The sequence below is a fragment of the Dermochelys coriacea genome, chromosome 11 (assembly GCF_009764565.3).
Source record: "Dermochelys coriacea isolate rDerCor1 chromosome 11, rDerCor1.pri.v4, whole genome shotgun sequence".
NCBI classification, from domain to species: Eukaryota; Metazoa; Chordata; order Testudines; family Dermochelyidae; genus Dermochelys; species Dermochelys coriacea.
Genome location: NC_050078.2, coordinates 77959312 through 77984864, shown reverse-complemented (window position 1 = coordinate 77984864; position 25553 = coordinate 77959312). Strand labels below are relative to the sequence as shown.

At 42.9% G+C, this 25553-nt stretch overlaps 1 protein-coding gene across 9 annotated transcripts in view; it reads left to right on the top strand.

Annotated features, from left to right (window-relative positions):
- DIP2A (disco interacting protein 2 homolog A) overlaps positions 1 to 25553 on the top strand; it is a 252896-nt gene that overhangs the window by 182936 nt on the left and 44407 nt on the right. For 6 of the 9 annotated variants that reach the window (XR_005295575.2, XR_005295574.2, XM_038421641.2 and 3 more), the window contains 11 exons: positions 557 to 650; positions 2827 to 2946; positions 4311 to 4425; positions 8918 to 9057; positions 16349 to 16485; positions 19048 to 19128; positions 19660 to 19787; positions 21080 to 21194; positions 22376 to 22577; positions 22848 to 22957; positions 23081 to 23161. Coding sequence is in view for 7 of the 9 variants with exons in the window: in XM_038421641.2 (XP_038277569.1) it covers positions 557 to 650; positions 2827 to 2946; positions 4311 to 4425; positions 8918 to 9057; positions 16349 to 16485; positions 19048 to 19128; positions 19660 to 19787; positions 21080 to 21194; positions 22376 to 22577; positions 22848 to 22957; positions 23081 to 23161 (1323 nt within the window). In the remaining 2 variants the exon portion in view is untranslated. Of the gene's footprint in view, positions 1 to 556; positions 651 to 2826; positions 2947 to 4310; positions 4426 to 8917; positions 9058 to 16348; positions 16486 to 19047; positions 19129 to 19659; positions 19788 to 19855; positions 19936 to 21079; positions 21226 to 22375; positions 22578 to 22847; positions 22958 to 23080; positions 23162 to 25553 lie in introns of those variants that run through there. The other 3 variants (XM_043505800.1, XM_043505801.1, XM_043505802.1) reach the window with 3 other exon arrangements.

Genomic DNA, 25553 nt, shown 5'->3' with positions numbered 1-25553 from the left:
TCAGACGAGCTGAATTTTAGTTTGGACAGGAGACAGACCTGGAGTAGAGAGGTATATGTGTGAACCATCCATATAGAGATAGTAGTTGAATTTGTGTTTGCAGATGAGATTGCCAGAGAAAAAAACTTTTTAGAGAGAGAAGAGGACCTAGGACAGAGCCCTGTGGTATCTGGAGTGGGGGCACTGAGGAAGATCCTTCAAAAAGGACACCCTGAAGGATCGATTAGAGAGGTAGGAGGAGAACAAGGAGAGGACAGTCATAGAAAGCAAGGGAGGACAAGATTTCAAGAAGAGTATGTTGGAGGGTAGGGTTTCTCTGGTATTTTGATATCCGAATGAATGAATGAACAAACTACATCAAGGCTTCAAATAACACTTGCTGGTATATAGTGATAAATAGATTTAGGCACATAGGAAATGTTGTTTGTTTAGATATATGCATTTATCCTGCTTGTGTGTTGTTAGATGACACTGAACATGCGCTGCAGCTGTGATATTTTAAATGTATCCATGTAGTTCATTTACCCTTTGAGACATATGAACGTTTCACTTACAGAGCGTAATGAACAGAATGCACGTTGTCAGTATCCCCTATGCATTAATGAAGGTTAATCCACTTTCCTGGATACAGAAAGTCTGCTCATACAAAGGTAATCTGAAAATAGTTTGACTTGATCCATCCATCCCCTAATGAGCCAAAACAAAGACATTGTGAAGTGTATTACTGCTGAAATGGGCCAACTAAGCAAAATTAGAGAAAAACCTAAAACTTCAGAGGGGCGAGAAAAACCTGTTAGTGTACAATTAGATGCCACTGCTATCTTATCACAGCTGATTTCCTTTTGTCACTGCATCCAACTGATGTTTGAGCCTTCTGAGCCACAGACTTCACTGATAGTGCTATTACGTTTTTCTTCAGTGCTGATATATTTCTGCTGATGCAGATGCACTGAGGAATGAAGAACAGGCCCACCCTTTTGCCTCTTCCCTCTCAGGAGGCTGTGTGTGGGAGGGAGAGAAGGTATCCATGCCATGAGAAAGAGCATATTTCTTCAGCTCAGTAGTACTCAGAATGATAGTGAGTATTCAACTTCTACAATTAAGACAGCTTGGAGGTACTGAAACAACAAGGAGTCTGGTGGTACCTTAAAGACTAACAGATTTATTTGGGCATAAGCTTTCGTGAGTAAAAACCCCACTTCTTCAGATGCATGGAGTGAAAATTACAGATGCAGGCCTTATTATACTGACACATGAAGAGAAGCACATAGCACGTTGTAGATACCGCGTTAGGTCGATGAGAGCTATGTCACTTGGGAGTGATTTTTTTCACAACCCTGAGCAACATACGTTGCATCGACTTAAACAGCAGTGTAGGCCAGGCCCAGTAGCATTTTGGTCATAAAAGCTACTCTTCGGCAACATTACGGTTCAGGATTGCGAATCACCAGGTGCTGATGTCGAAATATGGTCACCTGAATTATGAGAAATTCAGTGCTTGAACTGACCATTTACCACTGGAACACCAAGATTAGTTTAGTGCCAGAAGAAAGGGAGCTCAGCTCTTGGCAAAGATGTCTTTGCAGGCTTCACTTGATGTGGCCAACACCACAGTAGTGACAAGATGAGCTTCCTGGTGTCAGTTGTCTAGTTTCCAGTGGGAGGTACAATTGAATGGCCATGAGCTCTTTGTGGACTCCACAGATGATTTACTCAATACCCTAAAGGACTCTAGGGCTACACTTAGATCCTTAGGGATATACATACCTGCAAATAAAAGGAAACTCAGAGGTCTCAGTCAGTACAAAGATACCGTCCTGCTCAATTTTCTACCTTTCATAGACTATCTGAACCACCAGCTGAGAGGTTGAGATTTTCTAAAAAGAAAATCATTACCTCAGCTGCTTCATTCCCACCATCAACATCTTCCAAATGCCAGTTTTGATGGTTTGATCAAGAGTCTGAACCACCGAATGGTCAGGATTTCTTGACTGCACCATTCCATCCCTTTTCTCAGTTTGGACTCTCTCTCTCTCTTTATACCAACATGTGTGGGAGCCTATAACATCAGACAATGGAGGCCATTACTTCTGGTTATACGATCCAGTTTACCTCCAATCGGCCTCCCCTTCCCCATCCCTCTTTAGAGGTCCCTCTCACGATCAGTTGCTCAGACAGGAGATCACGTTGCTCTTAAGTCTAGGGGCCATAGAACCAGTTCCACTTCAACAATATTCAAGGTGTTTTTTGCTACCCAAGGAAAACAAAGGTTGGAGGCCAATACTAGATCTCAGATAATTGAACAAGTCAGACAGACATCTGAAATTCAGAGTAGAGTCCCTAGCAGCTATAATTTCTTCCCTGGAGTCTGGGGACTGGTTGGTGACTCTCAAACTCAAAGATGCATACTTCCATGTAGCAATTCATCCCCCTCTCAAAAAAAATTCTTCATTTTTCCACTTGAGCATGATCCCTACCAGTACGGTAGGCTTTGGCTTTCTTCTGTCCCATGGGTTTTTCTCAAATATCCTGGTATTTGCAGCCACCTACCTTCGTTGTAGAGGAATAACAGGTTTTCCCTACCTCAACAATTGGATCCTCAAAAGATGGTCTGATCAGGAAGTGCTGTTGGCAGTTCAACCGACTTCACTTTTTCACAGTTTAGTTACACTGCAAATACTTTTTAATAGAAGTATTTCTGGATGCATGATGGGCAAGTCTTAGCTCCCTCCTGACAGGACATGTGATGTGCCCAGTGTATTCCCCACATACATGGCCTATTTAAAATCATTACTTTGGTTTTAATACATTTTTTTTTACTTTCAGCCCGTGTAGCAGTAGTAAAATCACGCGATATGCACTGGTCGCTTTTGGCTCAGCGGGATCAAAGAGATGTCAACCTCAGCTCTTTACGAATGCTAATAGTGGCAGATGGAGCTAATCCATGTAAGCAGGGGAATAATATTTTACATTTCTATAGTATCTTTCAACCCCGGGTGTATGGAAGCATATTGCAAGTTATTTACAGTGCCTGCCACCCTGACAATGAGCAAACCTTAGAGAGGGAGCTCAGCAGCCAGGAGAACAGCTGATTGAGAGCAAAACTGAGTAGGGTGGGACAGTTCTTGACCAAGGATATTAGGGCAAAACTCTGCGCTCATAAAGAGTTTCAGGAGATCTCGAACATCTACAAAGAGCCTCCAGGAATGAAATAGCTGAAAGAACTCACAGAAATGACATGCTATATGGAAGTCCATTTATTTACCATGGAAGGAGGAAAGGCTGAACTGATCTTGTGAAGATTAAATGTGTGGTTCCAAAGAGTTTAGATATTTCAGACCTGATGCTTAGGGCGTTAGGCCATTTGTTCTGTAATAAAATGTTGAAAATTGTACCCACAGAACTACCTACAATACTGTTACCACCATCCATTAATACTCAAACAATCACACACAACTCGGTAGTGCATTTCTCAGTGATTGAAGCATGATGGTAGTATAAGGCCCAGAAGCAATACAGAATGACTTGAACCATTTTAGAAATGTAGCATTAACTCTGAGGTGTGCTGGCTGGAAAACTTTCCCTGCTACAATAAAATGGAATTTAAATAAAAAAGCTCAGGGCCCATGTGTCATTTTTTCACAGGGGTCTGACATAGAGTTCTGAACACAAATGGAGCTTTTCAGAATCATGTAATGATTTTTAGAAGATGTGTATGCATCCTGGTCCCATGATAGCTGCAGGAAACTATATGAGACAATTTTCAGATTTTTAATGACTGATCATTTATACCTTTACTAGATCCCTTGCAGAATTCCATGATTTTTAACTTTGCCTTTGCAGGGAGAGTTTCTCCACTGATTTCACTTTGTGAATTAGTTAATCGTTAAGGACCGTATTTTAAAGGAATTGAGCAATGCAACGCCTAACTGATTTAGGAATCTAAATGTCATTTTCAAAAGGGCTTTAGGCACTTAGGAGCCAAAATTCCATCAACAGTCAATAGGTTTTAGGGTCCTAAGTGCCTAAAGCCTTTTTGAAAACGGGAAGTAGACTCTTAAATCAGTTAGGCGTTGCACTGCTGAGTGCAGCAATGACTGACTACCTGTAAATATCTGGGCCTGACTACGTTAGGATTTTGTGCAGCTCTTGATGACATGTGGTATGAGGACATTTGCATATTCTACAGCTAAATCACAGGTAAAAATAAATTTGGAAATTCTATTAGGGCAAAATGGATTTTTTTCAGCATTATCTCTCCTTGCAAAAGTCACGCATGCTTTTCACTTTTTGTGATTTATTGTATTTAGGGTCAATATCTTCCTGTGATGCATTCCTCAACGTATTTCAGTCCAGAGGTTTGAGACCAGAAGTTATCTGTCCCTGTGCCAGTTCTTCAGAGGCATTAACTGTTGCTATTCGCAGGTATTATATTTAGTGAGAATTTAACTAAATACATTTCTAACCTAGGCAAAATGTATGCTCTTCAAGTAGTGTCCCCATGGGAACTCCACTTCAAGTGCTCATGCCCTTGCTCAGAGATTTTACAGTTAGCAATGTCTGTTCAACCCGCACATGTGTCCTGTGCCTCCTAGTGCCTGATACCGAGGCCTTATGGGGCTGTGGTGCAAACAGTTCTCAGTTCCTTCTCAACCGCCTCAGTTTGAGATGGAACGCTAGCGTGTCCGCCTTGAGCATGCCTCAGCTTTTTTGGTTTTTCGACAGTGGTTTAAATAGTTTCTGTAGTTAGTTATAGTTAAATAAGTAGTGAGAGGATTGTTTGATTCCTCTCTTTTCCCCTTGGGGAGACTTATTTTTTCCTGGCAGGGCACACTTGGCTTGCCAGGTTTCAAATGTTGCCTCTCCTGCCAAGAGGCTATCTCTGTAAACAATGGCTACTCTGACTGTGTCCATTGCTTGGGGGAGTTCCACGTCTCCCAGAAGTGCAACTTTTGCTTAGCCCTCAAGTCCAGGGGAAAGGTAAACAGAGATTAAACTGGTTTCAGAGTAGCAGCCGTGTTAGTCTGTATTCGCAAAAAGAAAAGGAGTACTTGTGGCACCTTAGAGACTAACAAATTTATTAGAGCATAAGCTTTCATGATGAAGTGAGCTGTAGCTCACGAAAGCTTATGCTCTAATAAATTTGTTAGTCTCTAAGGTGCCACAAGTACTCCTTTTCTTTTTTAGAGATTAAACTCAAACTGCTAATCATAGACCAACTTCTGAGTCAGGTCAGGGAGACTCCCCCCAGTACATCTGTCTCGGGGCAGATCCAGGGCTCCATCGGCACAGGCTTCCCCTAAGAAAGGGAAAACTTTGGACACCTCAGGGAAGGATTCCCAAAAGAGGAACATGGACTCTCACCTTAAGATGCCATCTTCAAAAAAGACCAGGACCGTGGCGAGATCTACAGTCTCCAAAGCTTTGACCTCTTGTTTCAGTATCATTGAGTCAAAGGACTCCTTCTCTGGTACCAGCAGGGCCGTAAAGTCCCAGAGCATGAATGAGAGACATGGATCTGGTAGGACCTCAGTACCTTCTAGCAGCAAAGAGGTCAAGTATAGACACTTGAGACTGGCACCGTAGAGTTCAGCGCACCCATCAGTACCCATGCATGCGGTGTCCTTGGCACCAAGCAAGCAATGGCACCAGACACCATCAGTGTCTACTTCAGTACACCCACCAGCAGTGGCTGTTGGCTTCAGTGACTGTGGCATTGGCTACTGCATCAGTACCAGTCCCCTATTCAGTACCACAGGAGTTCAGATATGCTACGGATTTCTCTATAACAGATGACCCAGAGTCCTTGCTCCTCATGGGTACAGAGCGTCTCTCTGTATTGAGGCCCCAATCTCTGGACTACCACTATTCAGTACCACAGTACTCTACCATTTTCTCCAGGTGCTCCTCCTTTTACTCCTGAGGGCATTCTGCACCAAAAAATTAAAATTCTATGCACAATATTTTTAAATTCTGCAAAATTCTGAAAGTTTTATTGGTCAATAAATAAATGAAGAGGCTCCAGCATGGCAGTGGGGCGCACATACCACTTGCTACATGAAGGTGGGAGATCACCCTGCAGCCTCCCCAGTGTTCCCACCCCCTACCCCGGGGACACGGACTCAGCAGTGAAGCTGCACCAGATCATGACACAGCACAAGGCCTGGGCCTACCCCAGAAACACCATGGGGCCCTGCCCTCTGCACTAAGTGTGTGGCAGGCAGGCTCAACCATTCAGAAAGGGGAGGGGAACAGTGTGGGGGGATCCAGGTGTGGGGTGAGAGGATTTTGTGTGGGACAGTCTGGGTGAAGGCAACTCAGTGGGGAGTCTAGGTGTGGGGGGATCTGGATGCACAGAGGCTCATTTGGGGGTGCGTTTCCAGGTGCAGGGCAATGGGACTCTTCAGGAGATTCCAGGTGAAAGTGTTTGGGGCTCAGCAGAGGGGTCTGGGTGTGGGGGTCTCAGCAGGGGGACTGGGGGAGTGGGGCTTGGTGGTGTGGGGGTCTGGATGCAGCTAGTTGAGTGATGCGTAACTGCTCTTGCAGCTTCTCTTTGCTTCCCTGTCAGAAAGTCATTTTTCTGCAGTGAAGCAAAGAAATCTGCAGGGGACATAAATTCTGCGCATGCGCAGTGGCACACAGTTCCCCCAGGAGTATCCTTTGGATGAGATGGAGGTGGATGAAAGAGACTTCCAGTTGGTCTCCTTTATTTCTGTTTTGATTTTTCCAACATATCCTTTCAGGAACCCATTCTCTGAAATCAGGGAAAATCAGAATCATTATCAAGAGTGGTGGAATCAACTCTGCATGCCACCCTCTCTCCTGTATCCCCCCCACTCCACCCCCATAGCCATACTGGGACCCCTGGGCTGCCTATCGACAATAATTTGCCAGACCACCGATATATTATCTGGAGGCTAGAGTTGTCCGGTCCTCTCGTTCCCGCAGCGCCCCCGCAGGCAGAGATGTTTGAGGAGCAGGAGGCCAGGGAGGATAAGGAGGCCAGCTCTCAAGCACCTATTTCATCCTCATTTCTGGCTGAAGCTGTTATGCCTCTTTCATCTTCCACGGCTGGTGATTTTCAGCAATTTCAAGACCTCATAAAGAGGGTAGCTGATGCTCTGCAGATTCCACATGAAGGAGTCCAGGACTCACAACACAAACTGTTGGATATCCTGCAGTCAGCAACACCCGCCAGGGTGCCGTTGCCCATTAGCGAGACTCTACTAGATCTAGCTACGCCAGTGTGGCAGACACCTGCCACTATTCCGCCCACATGTGAACAGGCAGGTAACGCAGCACAAGGAACCATAAGGTACATGCGCAGGCCAAACGGACACTGCTAACTGAAAATCTCTGGTCAAAGGCTTGAGAGGTGCATGTGCACCCACAGAGAGACATCTTGAAGAACTCCAGTTAGTGCACAAGGTGAATAACCTCTTCTGCCCCAATCCCATTCTGAACAGAAAGACAATCAGACAACAACTTCCGGTTACCCAAAAGACAAAAATTAGGCTCACCTGAGGCTTGCTCAGTATCTCATTTTAAAGATCACCTTTGAAATTGGCCTTGTGCCCTTTTCCCCTACTTTACAATGAATACAGATGATCTGACTGAGGGTTTTTTGGTTTTGTGTCTGCTTCAGAAATGTCAGTAGTGTCAAGTCTGGTCTTCCCTGGTTTTGTAGGAGATCTCAAGGATGTTGAGTGTAAGCTCTATAATAACATTAATTGAAGGAATGAGGGTATTGAGTCTTTAGCTAAACGGCTTCCTCTCTCTAAAATGTTAACATCTATTTAACATAAGTGAGTAATTTAAAAAAAAAAAAAAGTTTTAACAATTTAAAAAATACCACTGGGAATCCAAAGGGCTCTGAGGAGCACTCTTAGGGAAGGGAAAATTGATGTGATTATTCAGTAGGGTCACAGATAGGAACGTTTTTGAGTAATTTGTTGTCAAAATACACTGTTTTCTTGAAAAGTATCTATTTCAATAGTTTTAGTTGGGAAGGTTTCTGAGATTAAGAGTTCAGTCTCCAGTGCGTGAGGGAAACCCTTGAATTGAAAACGTAACCTTCTTGATCTGGAAAACAGATGTTTCGATTCTGTTCCATTTTGCAAAAACGTTCAAAAGGTTTTGGGTTTGTTCCAATATGGAATAAGAACAGATTAAGAATAAGAACAGACAAAACCTCAAAATTGGTCTCAAAATGCAATTGGCAGTCTCCAGCGAGCTGTACTCAGAATATACACACAACTGAATGCATTCCTCCAAAAGTCAAGACTGGTTTTAGTTTATCTTCCCAGTGGGAGATTGCCCATTTGGTTAGAGAACTAATGGTTCTACATCCTCATCTCCCCACAATGACAGGACCCATACTAAAGAATTACATCATCATTTAAACACACATTACAGGGTGCAAACACTAGACAGATAAGTAGAGAGAGAAGATCACAGGGCTTCCTTCTGTATTAAAATGTTACCACCACCATCGCCTGGATCCTACATAGCTCTCTTCATCTGTAGATCTCATTGCACTTTACAAAGAGAGAACAATATAATTATCCCCGTGTTACAGATGGGGAAACTGAGGCACAGGGGTGAAGCAATTTGCCCAAGGTCACCCAGCGAGCAGCAGAATCAGGAACTGAGCCCAGGTCTCCTGAGTCCTGGTCAAGTGGTGTATCCACTAGACCACACTACTAAAAGGTTTTTGGTCTATGGTAGATGAAGTACTGTAAATAATATCAGTTAGAGCCCAGCTTTAGTTGGTCTCCTTACTGATATGGCTTCCATGGTTAAACTTGCCACACAATTTCATCCCTGATAGAACTGCACAGAGCTTCTTTGTTGAATGTGTTGCCATTGAGATATTCCCAGTGTCATTGCTGTTTTGATATTTTACTTTGTTTTTCAGACCTCCAGATTTGGGTGGGCCACCCCCTGGGAAAGCAGTGTTGTCTATGAATTGTTTGAGTTACAGTGTGATTAGAGTGGATACAGAAGAAAAATTGTCAGTACTCACTGTACAGGATGTTGGTCAGGTTATGCCTGGAGGTAGGATGAGTATACTTCATGTATATTTAATAGAAGTCCACTGAATTTCTGATGATGTTGTGGTGTATTTTGGCTTGATCAAATAAGTAGCACTCTATCCTGGATGAGAGTGGCCTTACAGCTGTACAGCCTCCTGCCTTAGCATGTGTGCTTTAATTCTTGAAAGTATATTTTAAGAGCAGTCTGAAAGTATCTATTAAATATTAAAAATGAGTACATGAGGGAACTATTTTAATCTGATTTTAGTTTGGAATGAGAGGAGGAGTTGCTTTTGATTCATTTCTTCCACTGGACCACATTATTGGTAGAATTAAGGTGTAACAAACTACTGTGTATTTCTTAAGTGGAGCTACTTAATTGTTGAATGGCATAACAAAAATATAATAAAGGGAAAAATTAAGATATGACGTGTATTCTAGCTGCTGTTTTGTCTTATCCCACCAGTTCGTTCTTCTGCCAATTGATATTACTGTTCCTCTCGTACGGTCCTTCTTTTGGCAGTTGTTTTAAAGCATATTTGCAAGTAGCTAAAATTATTTGTGGCTTAAGCAAAAGTTTGACTGGATTAATGAATGGACTGTTTAAAAACCTCAGTCATGGACATTCATCATGTCCAACAAACCTTCAGTGTCTGGGGCAAATAGCTCTGTACTTCGCTTCAAATCATTTGGAAGACTAGAGTGCCCTGACTGCTTGTCATGACAGGAACATGTAGTCTAAGTGTGGAATTTGCTGAGACAATTCGAGCTCTGCAGTCCAGTTTTCTGAATGGGTAAATCTCTCTATCTTGTTGGCAGATAAACCATTTAACAGGTTGTTTTAAACCTCTCCCAAGCTCTGTCCTTTTGAGAACTGAGACGTTTGATTCTCAGAAAGTAGTATAGTTTTTTTTTCAATTGTCTTTAAAAATGAGCTCTTTGAGCAAGGCACTGATACTTTCTGTCTTTGACAATGTTCCTGCATAAAAGGGAAAATAAGAGGGTATTTGAATGATACGGTCTTTGAGTTCCTCACAGTACTGAGTTCTGCCTTGCCTGATCTAGTTAAATATAGCATGCAGGTGTGACTATCTGCAGAATCCAAAGGAAAAATCTGTTTCAGAAGAGGAAGAAAGTAAATAGCCTCCTAAGTTTGACAGATCCAGGCTCTAGCATCATGAAAATGTGAGGCTGGAAGGGACCGCCAGAGTCACCGAGTCCACCCTCTGCACTGCAACAGGACTAAGTAAACCTAGAACATCGCTGACAGGTGTTTGTGTAACCTTATACATTTCCAGTGATGGGGATTCCAGAACCTTTCTTGGAAGCCTCTTCCAGATCTTAACTAACCTTATAGTTAGAAAGTTTTTTCCTAATATCTAACCTAGATCTCCCTTGGTGCAGGTTAAGCTGGTGACTTCTTGTCCTGCCATCAGTGGGCATGGAAAACAACTGATCCCTGTCCTCTGTATAACAGGCCTCAATGTACTGGAAGAGGCTCATCATCCCCCCCTCAGTCGTCTCTTCTCAAGACTGAACATGCCCAGTTTTTAACCTCTTCTCGTAGGTCGGGTTTTCTAACCCTTTGATCGTTTTTGTTGCTCTCCTCTGGACTCTCTCCCATTGGTCCACATCTCTGTTAAAGTTTGGCACCCTGAACCGGACACAGTATTCCACCTGAGGCCTCACTAGTGCCAAAGAAAGCAGGACAGTTACCTTTTATCTTACATACGACACTCAGTTTATTAGAATTATATTAGCACCCCAGAATTATATTAGCCTTTTTTGCAACTGCATCATGTTGACTCATTCAATTTATGATCCACTGTACCCCCCAGATCCTGTTCAGCAGTATGAGCACCTGGCCAGTTACTCCCCATTTTGTACTTGTTCATTTGCTTTTTCCTTCCTAAGTGAAGTGCTTTGCACTTGTCTTTATTGAATTTCATCTTGTTGATTTCAGACCAATTCTCCAGTGTGTCAAGGGTGTTTTGAATTCTAATCCTGTCCTCCAGAGGGCTAGCGACCCTTTCTAGCTTGGTGTTATCTGCAGATTTTATAAGCATACTCTCCACTCCCGTTACCCAAGTCATTAATGAAAATACTGAATTGTATGAAGAGAAGGGGGCCTCTTTTCCTTTCCTTCAGAGTTCTGTATGGCATCCAATATCCATAACAAATTTCACATCAGACAGGGGCTAAACTGACTCTCCCGTTTATTCCATATGTCAAATAGAATCATAGAAAATTAGGGTTGGAAGAGACCTCAGGAGGTCATCTAGTCCAACACCTTGCTCAAATCAGGACCAACCCCAACTAAATCATCCTAGCCAGGGCTTTGTCAAGCCAGGCCATAGAATCTTTAAGGATGGAAATTCCACTGCCTCCCTAGGGAACCCATTCCAGTGCTTCACCACCCTTCTAGTGAAATAGTTTTTTCTAATATCCCACCTAGACCTCCCCCATTGCAACTTGAGACCATTACTCATTGTTCTGTCATCTGCCACCACTGAGAACACCCTAGGACCATCCTCTTTGGAACCCTCCTCACTCTTAAGGTAGTTGAAGGCTGCTGTCAATTCCCCCCTCACTCTTCTCTTCCGCAGACTAAATAAGCCCAGTTCCCTCAGCCTCTCCTCGTAAGTCATGTGCCCCAGCCCCCTAATAATTTGTTGCCCTCCATTGCACTCTCTCCAATTTATCCACATCCTTTCTGTAGTGGGGACCCCAAAACTGGATACACTACTCCAGATGTGGCCTCACCAGTGCCGAATAGAGGGGGATAATCACTTCCCTCAATCTGCTGGCAATGCTCCTACTAATGCAGCCCAATATGCCATTAGCCTTCTTGGCAACAGTGGCACACGGTTGACTCTGATCCAGCTTCTCATCCACTGTAATCCCCAGATCCTTTTCTGCAGAACTGCTGCTTATCCAGTCGGTCCCCAGCCTGTAGCGGTGCATGGGATTCTTCCATCCTAAAAGCAGGACTCTGCACTTGTCCTTGTTGAACCTCATCAGATTTCTTTTGGCTGAATCCTCCAATTTGTCTAGATCATACTGGACCCTATCCCTACCCTCCAGCATATCTACCTCTCCCCCCCAGTTTAGTGTCTTCCACGAACTTGCTGAAGGTGCAATCTATTCCATCATCCAGGTCATTAATAGCAAGTCTGGATGTTTAAGAATCAGTGGGCTGGGTTGAATGGATATATACGAAGTCTCAGCCAAGTTCCAGTCAAAAACTAATTTTGTCTTATCACTTCAACCGGAGAAATTACTCTGTTCGGTCGTGATGGTAAAATGTCCTATTCCTGTTGCATTATTCTGTCTTGTCAGACTGTGGTATTGGAGATTAATTTATTTTACCAACTCCTATATTACCATTGACTCAAGTATAGACAATGTCATAGAAGAACGAGACCTATTTCAGCATACAGCTATTTAAGAGCATTTGAATAGCTGCATCAGAAAATAATGTATCTTATTTGTCTGTGCAAAGAGTTTACTTTTCAGATGCTTAGTGTAATGAACAAACAAATGCAAAAGGTTATTGGATTGTCCTCTGATAGTGATTATACTATTTTAGAGCTTTAGGGGAGGTTGGTTTTATGAGCTTTTTGAAGTTAATTGAATTTGATATCTACATATTTAATTGTCCAATCTTGCCATCTACCATGCATCTGTCACTGCCATTTTGTCCTCAAATGACCTGTGTTGGCTACTGTATTGTACTAATTTGTGAGTATCACTATCTTCTTCTGGTTAGAATCAGACCTGCTCACTTGTTTGTGGTCTTGCTTTTTGGTAGAGATTGGGGTGACTATATGTGAGCCTTAATGTTACTGATAGTAGAATTGTCGTCTCACTCCACAGAGAGAGGCACGGGTTATTGGAAGGTAATCAAGGCTACTGCTTATGTCATGCATGCAGTTAGCTGATGACTGTGGTATCTGTGTGTGGCCATAGGTCATTGCACTGTGTATCTAATTCTCAGCACTCTCACCTGCATCACTGTTAAGGAAAGTATTATAGATAGTTTTTGAATTAATTGAAGAACCTTTTTTGCAGCAGTAGTAAAGGACTAATTCTCCATTGGCATGTCTGCTTAACAGCCTTATATTTGGAACTCATCAGGATTATGAATCCGAAAATGGGTTTATGCATAGCTGAGCCTGAAGCTAATGGTTCGTACAGGTCTGTGTAACTGGAAAACTTCCAATTTCTAGTCCATGCCCGCAGGGCTAGGAAAGAGAGGTGTACATCCTGCCTAGCAACTGGTAAGCTCTCACTAGAGCAGTTTAAACTTTTTGTCCTGTGTCAAAGCTTTGGTTGCAGTGTTATCTTATTGGGGTTTCCAGATGCTATCATGTAAACAGATCCAAAGTTCCACTTTATTGATAATCATCATTTAAAATTAGGATGGAGACCAGTGGGTAACTGACAGATTCGTCTTTCACATGCTCAGTTTCATTAGTGTGAATTAAGGGTCTCCTGGTTCAGATACAGGCTGGCAAGGACAGAAAGGTCCTCTGAAGGTTGACATTTCCTGAGCTGCCACCAAAGATTTTAGTCTCCGTCTGCACCAGGCCAGGCTTGGGGGCTGAGTTATACAAATTCAGTGAGGGAGGGAATATTCCTGTTTCTATTCAGTGACCTCTCTCAGCACTTACTGGACAGTGGTAGAAGCAAGTGCTGCCTATAAGCCCCTCAAGGCTTCAGTTCAAAGACTGACTTGGAAAATTGTGACAGATTGTAAGAGAAGCTGTGCACAGGCTTGCCTGCCCGAGCTAGCTTGAATGCAGCTAGTGTGATTAACAACAGCAATGAAGGCAGTGCTGTGTGGGTGTCAACACAGGGAGGGCAAGCGCAGTGCAAACCTTGGGTATATACCTGGCTCGCTAGCCCATGCTGTGCTGTCTTCACTGCTGCTGCTACCTGTGCTAGACCATTCACAGCTCTTGCTGTATGGACATACCCATCGTTTGTTCTGGCTCTTGCCACGTCGCTTCCCATCTACACAGCAGCCTGCGCTGGGGCCAAGAGGGTCCAGAGCCCATGTGTCCATAAGAAATGCTGTGAGTAGCTCCATGGATTTCACAGGGCGCTCTGAGCGAGGTGTAATGGGGCAGGATGGGGACTTGGATTAAAGGATTGGCTTCTCATTTCAAATTTTCAGAAGCCCAGAAAAGAATCCACATACCCAGATGGGTGCTGCTGCCCAGCTCCTGGCCTGGGCCTGGTTAACATCCCATCAGGGCCACACACTGTCTCGGACAGATGCAGCTTGAAGCACCTTTCATACTCTGATTAAGTGAGCTGTAGCTCACGAAAGCTTATGCTCAAATAAATTTGTTAGTCTCTAAGGTGCCACAAGTACTCCTTTTCTTTTTGCGAATACAGACTAACACGGCTGCTACTCTGAACACTTATTAGAGAGATCCCAAAGCAATGGAGAGAAGGACACAGCAAGCCTGTGCTATTGAGGGGGCTGGGCTCAGCTCAGCCTGGGGACTGGAGGGATGCCCTGCAAGGGAGAAAGGGCCCTGCGAGGAATGACACTTCCTCCTGGAGCCTGCAGCAGCCAACACTAACGGTGCTTTCTGCTAGTGCTTTGGAGGCAGGAGGGAGGGAAGAACAGAAGTCCCTTGCAGGGGTGCTAGCTCTGTGAAGGAAGGGTCCTCAGTCACTAATCCTCGCTGCAGGGGGCGGGTGAACCGCAGAGGGCATGTGGGGACAGGGAAAAGGAGGCTCTGTAGCAGTAAGAGGTGCATGCACACGGAGTTAATGAAGAAAGCAATTTCAGTTTACTTACCCCAATATCACTTCTGGTTACGAGCATCCAGCTTTGGAAACCAACAAGCCAGCAGAAGGATATAGAAATACACTGTGGTTTTGCTCCCTTTTTCAACTGAGAGCTCGTTAGCCCACTTGAAGAGATGGCAGCCCTGTCCACATGCTGGCCCTAGTTTGGATAACACAGGGTGGGGTGAGGGTAGGGTTCCAGCTGCTCTGCTGACCCACCTAGGCCATCCCATCCTGGTCTTTGTTCCCCTACATCTGAGCTGGCTAGCTCCATCATCACCACCCCTGCGCAGGTGGCGAGTTATCTTGTACTGCCCCATCCCAGACGCAGTCAGATACTGGCTCTCCCAGGGATTGGGAAATGCAGAATAATCCCAGCAAGGTGGCACAGGAATAGATGCCTGTATGGAGTGCTGTATTTTGAGAGACCCATGCGTGGCCTCAGAGGAAGAGAGCTACTGATTGCTACGAAAAAGGCCAGTGTGATCTCTGATTTGCAAACACGAGTGTTCCAGAGCAGAGAGGAGATAATCTCTGTAGACAACTTTAGTGAGACCACAGTGGAAATTCGCCTTGAGTTCTGTGGCCCTCAGTACTAGAATGGTGTAGAAAATTGAAGAGACTTCATAGAAGAGCAACAAGAATAAGGCAGTAGAGGGAATGATTTATGAGGAAGTATTAAAACAGCTAAACATAGATAGTTTATCTAAGGAATGGAAAATATCAACAAACTTTAAAGGAAAGCTTATTTATGGTGGTACCAGGTGATGTAATCTGAAGTAATGAGAGTTGGTGAAGAAAAGGAAATTTTAGGCAACATAGCAAGGGAGTTCTGTTAGATTATGAAAGAGCATCTCAATGGCTATGGGAAGCTTGGCATGTTTGAAAAGAAGACTGGACAAAGTACTAGAAAATTCATTTGAATCAATCCTAAAGTGGCAGCAGGAATAAAAGTGGCCTAATAACTTTTGTTTCCATTTCTAACTTGTGTGTGTGTTGCATATTTAATTTAAGGATTTAATGTCTCTGAATATGCTATGTGCAACAGTAAATCAAAAGCAATTATTAATTTGTAATTGGCATTATCGAAATTTGTCATCTTTAATACTACATAAATCCTCATTTACCTAACCAGCTGCCCTGGATTATAGTACTGTGGCCTTCATATTCAAAAGCAAATGCTAAGAGGTTGTGGTATTATGTAGTAAGGCCTAGAACATAATGGGGAGGGGGGATCAGAAATTTGAAAGTTTGTAGTTTTCATATCTAGAGAATACATACATCGGAGATCGCATTACTCAGATTATCAAAATGCTTTTTAAATTTCTATAACAAAACCCTCCTTTTTGACATTTTTTTTATATGTAATGTATCTGGTTTAGCTGCTCAATATCAAAATGTATTTAATCATGTTACTCTGTTTAGCAGCAAGCCAATTTCTGTGTCTACCAGTTTACCAAAATATACATAGATGATAATACCATTGCATTCTTGCTCTACCTCTTTAGCTAATGTGTGTGTTGTGAAGGTGGATGGAACTCCTTATCTATGTAAAACTGATGAGGTTGGTGAAATATGTGTGAATTCTGGTGCAACTGGGACAGCATACTATGGTCTCCTTGGAATCACCAAGAATGTGTTTGAGGTTTGTGTCTTTCTATAACTTTTATGCCCTTGATAACCTTTGATAAAAAGATGCTTTTATTATTTCAGTTAGTGAGGAGATACATAATTCTGCCTATCAGTTTCTTTTTGCAGGTTACTGGGGTCCCGGGGTGGGAAGAGGGGGAAATGCTGAGAGTACTTAATTAGGGCCAATTGCAAAGAATGGGGCAGACAATCCCTAAAACTGGTGGTTATTCTAATACTTAGATTCACCAAGGCAGCAACAAAACAGCTTCTACAATACCTTACTGGTTACCCAGAAGCCATAAATAGAGTTCCCTTAAAGCACCCCAGCCTTGAGCTCCCACCCAGACAGCCAAGTCAAATATGATAATGACTGAAAATCTTGTTCATCACATAAAACGTTCCACCAATCCCAAAGAATTGGACACGTTATTCACCAGGTTAATGTGTATTTCAGATCTTACCCAAATACACACTTACAGTCAATTCTTATTAACTAAACTAAAATTTATTTAAAAATAAGAGAGCGAGCATATTGGTTAAAGGATCATTATACATACAGATACAAAGAGAGTTCTTAGGTCAATCTCATAGTAGAGATGGTGAGCTTTAGAGTTACAAAGAGTCTTTTCCAGAGTCGGTTCATTAGGTATAGTCCAGTGCCCAATATCGGGGCGATCCAGAATGGAACTGGAAACCTTAGTCTTGCAACTCAAACTTCCCCGATGAAGCTTAAGCAGATCTGAGATGAAAGCATCAGGGCCCAAGAGTTTTTATAGATTCCTGGCAGGTTATTGTCAGCCTCTTGATAGCAGGTGTTCCTTGGGTGAAGAATAGTGGCTTTGAAGTAACCTCCTATTTCCTAAGCAACACTGGTAATTAGCTACACAGATTAACATAAGGCAATCGCTTATCTCCCACCATTTATAGGGAGTTTACTATGTACTTCAGAGAGAAATGAAGACAGTGATATCACTGCATTCACAGTTCATTTGAATGTTAACATCTCCTTTTGATCTCTGAATTAACAGAATACAGCGATAGACAGGAACTGTTCGGTTACATTGTCAACCTCTAACAATATATATGTAAACACACAAAAAACACAAACATTATCTACTAATATGTCTCTAGTGGTTGAATCTGAGTCAGTTAGCCTGCTAGTTGTGTAACCCTTTCTGGACCTGTGTGTCAGCAGATATGCTCATGTTCGTTGCAACAGCATCTGTTTTAATTAATTAAATAAAAGCCATGGCAAAATACACCTCTCTTCATCCACTCGAATAACACATCACACCTGCAACTTGTTTTTGCTTTAACCAAATTATGAAATAGCATTAGCAGTCAATCATCTTTTTTTATATTCAGGATTCTAGTATCATACTAATATTCGTATCCTGTACATAATCAATGTATGATCATCTCACCGCTGTGCCAACACAGCATTAGCTTGTAAAGTTGCATTAAGACATTTCAAAGATGATATTGCATAAAGTCAGGTGATTATTCACATAGATCTCTGATACCACATCATAATATCCTACATGCATACTAATATTATTCAGATATTGCCACATTGCTTAAGTAACAGTGTTCCTAGTGTATTGAAAACCATATGCATGTTTATCTAAAAGTAGATTTTGATTACTTGCTGTAATCCTTAGAACACTGAATAATCTGCGGTTGGATAATACATGAGATGATGTTCCTTCGGGCTTGGAGGCAGTTTGAAGAGAGGGTGAAATAAGAACAGGCAGCCTCGCTGCATTTGGTGGCAAATGCAAAAAAAAAACCTGTCGTTATGTCCAAGCTTTACTGCAGCAGTGTCTGAATCTCAAGTTTTCACATATACAGGCCCATTCCCCAAAAAGCAAAACCAAAAAGTAGTATCTTGCGCATTCTTGCCAGCAAGGAAGGAAGGAAGTGACCATTGTTGTCCTGTTTTACTTTTGGGAGGCACTCAGACACTGCTGTTGCAGACACCAGTGCTATCATGGGATCAGGGAGGGTTTTCTGTTTCAAAAATGATGCGTCAGGACTCTTCCATCTTCCTCACTGCTGGAAACATCATCTAGCCAGCCTCCCAGCTCCCAGTACCTGAGTCAGGTTGTTTCTGGAGGGAGTTCTTGCTGAGGGTTTCCAACATCAGGATGTCCAGTCATGTAGCAATGAGGAGGCAGGCAGGCCAGGTGGGGTAGTCCTCAGAAACCGTAAGGAAACACGAGAGGTTGTTAGTGGACCTTACCTGGTTAAAACACAAGCTCTGGTTTTCAATTTTGGGTTATGTTCCAGCTCTGTCATGGACTTGCTATGTGACCTTGGGCAAATCACTCAGCTCCTGTTGTGCCTGTCCTCCCCCCGTAATAGGATTGTACTTGCCTACTTCACAGGGCGAGTTACAGCCACGTCAGCCAGGAGGACAGTAAATGCTCTCTCGCACTCTCTAGTTTGTTCTGTGTTTAATCATAAAAGATTTTCACTGAAACAGAAGGTGAATGCGTTTTAGCTTCACAGTACTAGTTAAAAGTGAATTGCCTGTGGTGTGTATCTGAATACTTTATCTTCTGTATTCTATCAGACCATTCCAGTGACAGCAGCAGGGATGCCTGTTTCAGATCAACCTTTCACGAGAACAGGATTACTTGGCTTTATTGGACCTGTAAGTATGAATGGGCAAAACAGTTCCAAATGCCCAAGAAGTGAATCCGCTATTGAATTAATAGAATACCCAGTAGGAAGTAGATAGAAGGATTTAGGAAAACAGAACAGGAATACTGAAATATAATCTTGTGTGACAATCTGCAGATCAGATGAAACTAAGGCTGGAATATCAAGTTAGTATTGCTCTCCCAAGGGGAAGTAACCTCCAGATATCTTCTCTAGCTGTTGGATCATGGGTTCCTAGTGCTCCTGATTTTCAAAGCCAAATGACAAGATCATGTCCCTGAACGCATTTGATAGAGCAAGGGCACATCTTGGGTTAAGTAGCCAGCTTTGGCAGCTAGCAGCCGCCTCCTTCTGTGTAAGCACAGCTGCATTCAACAGGATTTTTTATCCAGAGAGTCTGTTTTCCTCATATAAGTCGATATAATGTCACTCTTATCCATAGGGTTAATGATCTTGTATTGCTGGGAGTCTTGGGTTTGTATTTTGTTTGGCTTTTCTATTTCTAAGCCTGTTGTCTTTTCAGGACAGTTTGGTTTTCGTGGTGGGAAAACTGGATGGCCTGATGGTGGTGAACATTCGCAAACACAATGCTGATGATGTAGTAGCCACAGCACTGGCAGTAGAACCAATGAAGTTTGTCTACAGAGGAAGGTGAATATTTTGAGAGGAACTTATTCCCTAACTTTGTATTCTTGTGTATTTATCCTCTGCTCATCCAGCATTTCACAATGCTTTCAAGGTGTGGGAGATTTCTGAATTGAACTTCTAGACATGTGCTTTGGGGGCAAGACGCCACCATGTGAGTATGAATATGAAAGTGTGGCTTCCCCTGCAGCATACAGCATGAAACCTAATTTATGTAAACTAGATTCTAAATCATTTAAAATTGCCTTGACCTGGTGAAATCATTAGTCTTACTGACCTCTTCTCTCTGTGATTAAGTTTCTAATTAAAACTTTGCAATGCCTTTGTTCAGTTTTGCATCATCTGTGTATTTATTTTATTTTGATTTCTAAAAAAATAAATGTGGATGCCTATCCAGAGCTCTAGGCACCCTAACACAAGACAAATAAAATTAAGCAGCAGCTTCCCCTCAAGAGCCAGCAGAACTGAGACCCCTACCAAACCTAGAACACAAGTTCCCTTCCCTCTAACAGAGCTAACCTCTCCAGACATCTCCGTCCCACAGCTGCTCATGCTAATACTTGCACCTGGCAACATGCCCTGAGAAGAACAAACTGGCTGTTTGGGGCCTCTGAAGGACCTTCAAAAGTAATACTATAGTGCCCAACTTATCGCTCTTACGTAGAGGGGCATTCAGCTCAGGTGTCTCCAGTGATTAAAGCTGTGGCATGAGGAACTGCTGTTGAGTTACTTATTGAACCTACAACAAAAGTGTATTGTTTCCTCATAAATGTGTCACTTCCATCAATTCAGGCATCATTTTCAAAAATTAGCTCCCAGCTTGTTGAGGTATTGCTAGCATTTTCACCCTTGGAGACCTGGGTTCAAAGCCAGTTTGGCCCACAAAGGAAGCAGGTTTCTAGTTATCAGTCTAGATATACAGCTAGACATGCCACCTTTTAATCTGGTATAGTTGACCCCTCTTTTGGAGAGAGATTCAGTAGTTAGATGTAGGTTAGAGTCAGTGTGCACGACAAAGTTTGCAAGCTCCTGTATGTGTTGAACCCTGCTTGTAATAGCACATGTACCATAGTGGTGAAGTGAAAATTCTCTCAAGTCTGAGAAAAGAAAATTAAAATAAACTGCTTCTTGTCCTCAAGTTGTGAATGATTTTATGGTGATCTGGCATAAATAATGTTTGTGTCTGTGAAAACTGTTCCACAGGAGTTACAGCCATCCATATTGTAATAAACCCTGCTGTGTTCATTATACGTAGCATCTTTTCTAGTCCTATCATTCTTCTGTCCTTTGTGTTCTAGGATAGCAGTGTTTTCTGTGACCGTTTTGCATGATGATCGAATAGTGCTTGTGGCAGAGCAGCGCCCTGATGCGTCAGAGGAGGATAGTTTTCAGTGGATGAGCAGGGTTCTACAGGTAGTCAGATCTGTCCTTTCTCTTTTTTCAGTTGAATAAGGCTAATGTATCAGATGAGAATATCAGAGCTTCTGTTTTCTGTATAAACAACCTTACGTTCAAACTGGCCAAAAAAAACTCTGATAAGCTCACTTCTGAATGTGTTTCTGGGGTGTTAGCTAATGGAATTTTTTTCAACACCAAAATCAGTTTATTCTTGAGAAATGATTTCTGCAGTTCATTTTGATTGGAATTTTCAAATCCTTCGGAAGATACTTCAATTTGTAATTTGTTAATCTTTATTTTTGCCAGTGTCCTTTGGTCTGTTTGATTCTGAAAGAACTTAATGTTGAACGTCTACAAAATATCAAAAGCAAACATCTATTTTAGAATGTTTGTTAGTAGCTTGTGTGATTTGGGAGTCCTCCATGTTTCCTGTGTGCCCCTAAATTGAACAGCTACTTTAGGTCACTTTTGTCCTCTAGTAGTCAGGTATTTCTGAAGTAGCCAGTCACTTTTAAGGAGGCGGCAGGATGCAATAACTGAAAGAACAGGAATGGCTGAGGAATCAGAAAATGAAGTATGAACGAGGGGAGGGCTAAGGAGAACAATGTAAAGGAGGATGACTCTTAAGCCAAGGGGAAAGCTGTGTAGGAATAAAGAGACAATGGTCTATACATAAATTGATAGGATTTTAAGTCTTCTGTTACCAATTTACTTGGTAATGGTAAGGATGTCATTCATAGAAACACAAGTATGACCCATTTCTGTTCTGCGTGGTTCCCAGGCTGGAGCAGATAGCGAGTGTTAAGCAGCTAAATGTTTCCCCTCTATATCTTTTTGTGGTTTACGTTCTACTGTGTTTCTGTGGTTGCACCATACATGCTAAGTACACTGTGATACAGTTTTGGCCTTCACAACCTTTCTGCACTTATCACCCACGTTTCAGTAACTTCCCTAATCAGTGGTGTGCAAGTGGCATCAACTTGGCCTTGACTGCATGAGCGGAAATATGGATCTGCTCCTGCTCCCATTGAAGTCATGGGACAACTTCTGTGAATTCAGTGAGTGCAGAATTGGACCCTTTATTTGCAAAGGATGGTGCAAGTAAAATTTGTGATGTTATAAATTACTTCAGAATTCTTGTTCCAGCTTAGTGCCATGTCACTGTACATAATTAATTCTTTTTTTCCCCCCACAAGGCAATTGACAGCATTCACCAAGTGGGTGTGTATTGTCTTGCTTTGGTTCCTGCCAACACCTTGCCGAAGGCTCCACTCGGAGGAATTCATATTTCAGAAACAAAACAGCGCTTTCTAGAGGGTGCTCTGCACCCTTGCAATGTCTTGATGTGTCCTCATACGTGTGTTACCAACTTGCCTAAACCTCGACAAAAACAGCCAGGTAACTAAAGCAGAGTATGTAGGTCAGCCCAGCCTTCATGTTTATCTCTAACTGTTTCTGTCTCAGTAACTGAACATGTTAAAGTCTGTATTACAAGGTTACGTTTGTTCTGTCAGATCTGATGTTTGGTTTCAGCCTTTCAGTTTCCTTTTTTATTTTTTAACGTTACATTGCATTCATTATTTATGGTAATATGTATGCTTAATTATTAGTTGTTTAATTATGATTGGCTTTGTTAAATGGAGTTATCTTCTCAATTTGTTAACCCAGATGTTGGTCCTGCTTCTATGATAGTGGGCAACCTTGTTGCTGGAAAGAGAATTGCACAAGCCTCAGGGAGAGACGTTACCCAGCTGGAGGATAATGACCAGGCAAGAAAGGTAGCACCGAGTCTTTCTGCATGTATCCAAGGGTAGCAGTTGTTACACTACCCTACTGAAGCTGAGCATGGTATGTGTCAAGGGAGTCTGAATGTTTTCTGTCCTGTCTTCTTTCTGTTTCAGTTCCTGTACTTAGCAGATGTTCTTCAGTGGCGAGCCCAGACAACCCCAGATCACCCTCTCTTTCTGTTGCTGAATTCTAAGGTGAGATGCCCTGAGGCTCATTTTCATATCAAGTAATGAATAAAATTATCTGGGTTTGAAGAAGGAAAATGGGACGTGGCAGGCGCATGTTACAGCCTAAAATGCTCCACACGTTACTGATGGTGGGCAGACTCCTCTGGTTCCCAGCATGCACTAATGAATGCACACAGTCAGCACTATAGCTTCTTCACGTTGTGCTCGCTCTCTTATCCCTCCCTAGAACCCTAGTCTACATCCTGGCTAGTTTCAGAGAGCTGCAACAGCTGCGTGTCCAGTCTCCCTCAGATTTGAAGTCTACACTATGCCTGGCATTTGTGGTTTCACTCTCATCGCCCTTTGAGTAGAAGGGTAAGAGAAGGCAGATCTTGCCAGAGCTGTGACAGAGGAAAAAAAAGAAAGATTGTCATGGATCCAGGGCACACATTGGAGGTCTCTGTTCCTGCTTTCTTGGGTTCAGGGGCACCTCTGACCTTTCCACTTGTGCCGGTGGGTTCTACCTCTTTTGGGGATGGTGCTGACAGTCAATGGAATGTGTCCATGTACAATGTTCTAGAGCTCTGGGTCATCAGATGGGACCTAAGGATATGTCTACACTGCGGTTAGAAACCCATGGCTGGCCTGTGCCAACTGGCTCGAGCTCAGGGACTGTTTAATTGCAGTGTAGACATTCAGGCCTGAGCTCTGGGACTCTCCCACCTCACAGGGCCCTGGGCTCCAGCACAAGCCCGAATGTCTACACCACAATTAAACAGGCCCTTAGCCCAAGTCCCTGAGCCCACATCAGCTGGCACAGGCCAGTCATGGGTTTTTAATTGCAGTGTAGACATATCCTAAAAGTCCACTTTGGTTAAGGACTGCCTGTTGCTGATGTGACCGACCGCAAGCTAGCTGTGCTCTGCCTCAATCAGCAGGGTTGCCTGCTTGCAAACACAGACTTGGGAAGCAGTAAGTCTGAGGTGTCTGACTCATCAGCTACCTTGTGACCCTCCACCTTGCTGGCAAATAAAACGTGTGCACAGGCAAGCTAAGGTGCAGGACACATGTTCAGCACAAATGGTCTCTGAAGAGCCGGTTGGTGGGGAGGGACGCTGTCTTTGTGGTGGTGTTTGTAGCAGCAAGCTCTCTGAAGTGACCTTCACCTCCAGAGCAGGGAGGGACAGAAATTCAGTTACTGTTCAGAGTTCTGCTGTCTGCTTTTCCACTGACTCTCTCACTACCGGCCGGTCAGGAATGTGAAAGAGGACAAGACCTGAGTCATTGTGGTCGCTTCAGCTTGGACCAAGCAATGTTAATCTGTCCTGGCAGCCCCACGCCATACCTCTCACCAGACATTTCCGATCTGGTTTACAATATGATTGTGGGAGTGCTTGGGCCTGAAGAGCTCACTGCCTAGGAGCAGACAAACAAGTGACTGGCAGAAGAGGAGCGGCAAAGAAGCATGTTTGAACAAGTTACCTAGGTTAACCTAGGCAGCAGGGCAAAAGTCAGTCTTTGAGAGGCTTAAATGTTGGTGGGGTAGGGGGGCCTTGTGGGCGAGCTGATGAATGCTCTATCAGCATATTCTGTCCTGTGTCCTAATCCAAAATCAAATTTCCTCACTGTTGGGTCTGCAGGGCTTCAACATTCTCTAAAACGTTCCCCAAGGCTGCAGACTATCCTACTGCAGTCCAGGAAACCTCTACACTGAATTCTTACCCCCAGAAATGAATTTATTTTTTTTCTTCACTGACCTGAAAGTTAACTGCCATGTTCATTAGCAGAGCTCCTCCGGACTCCTGGTTACCAGCTTTGCAAGCTAGGAATGTTTACTGGCGCTCCCTGTGAGGGCCTGGTATTACTGTCTACTGTGCAGTACAGAACAAAATCATTAATTAAGAGAAATTTAAAGCAAAGGACATTAAATTAGGAAATGCAAATATAGGTATCAGAAATATAAGAGTTAAGCACTGAATTAAAAATAAAATAAACTTTGACTAAGACAGCTAAAGTAGTGGGGGGGGGGAAGTCTAACTGTAAAGATGACAAGCCTTTAAATAGTGTCTAGATAAGGCAGTTGGTTGTGAGGCAGGGAATGGAACAAGAAGTGGGTGGAGGGAAAGGAGAGTAAATTAACACTGTAAGGACTATAGAGGATTTTCTGTATTGCCCCCTGTACAGACTTGTTTGAACAAGACACTGAAGGTGAAAGAATGCTTAAACTTCTTTTGTTTTCTGCTATAATTAATCATTTTACTGGCAGAATCAGAAAAGTATGCTACATTTTCATCATCTTGGTTTCAAATAACAAAGATGGGTTTAAGCTATAAAATTTGTGTGGAAAGGCAAATTTAGAACTTGTACCAGAGTATCTTCATTATCTGATATTTATAATACTGGTGACTTGTAAATACGT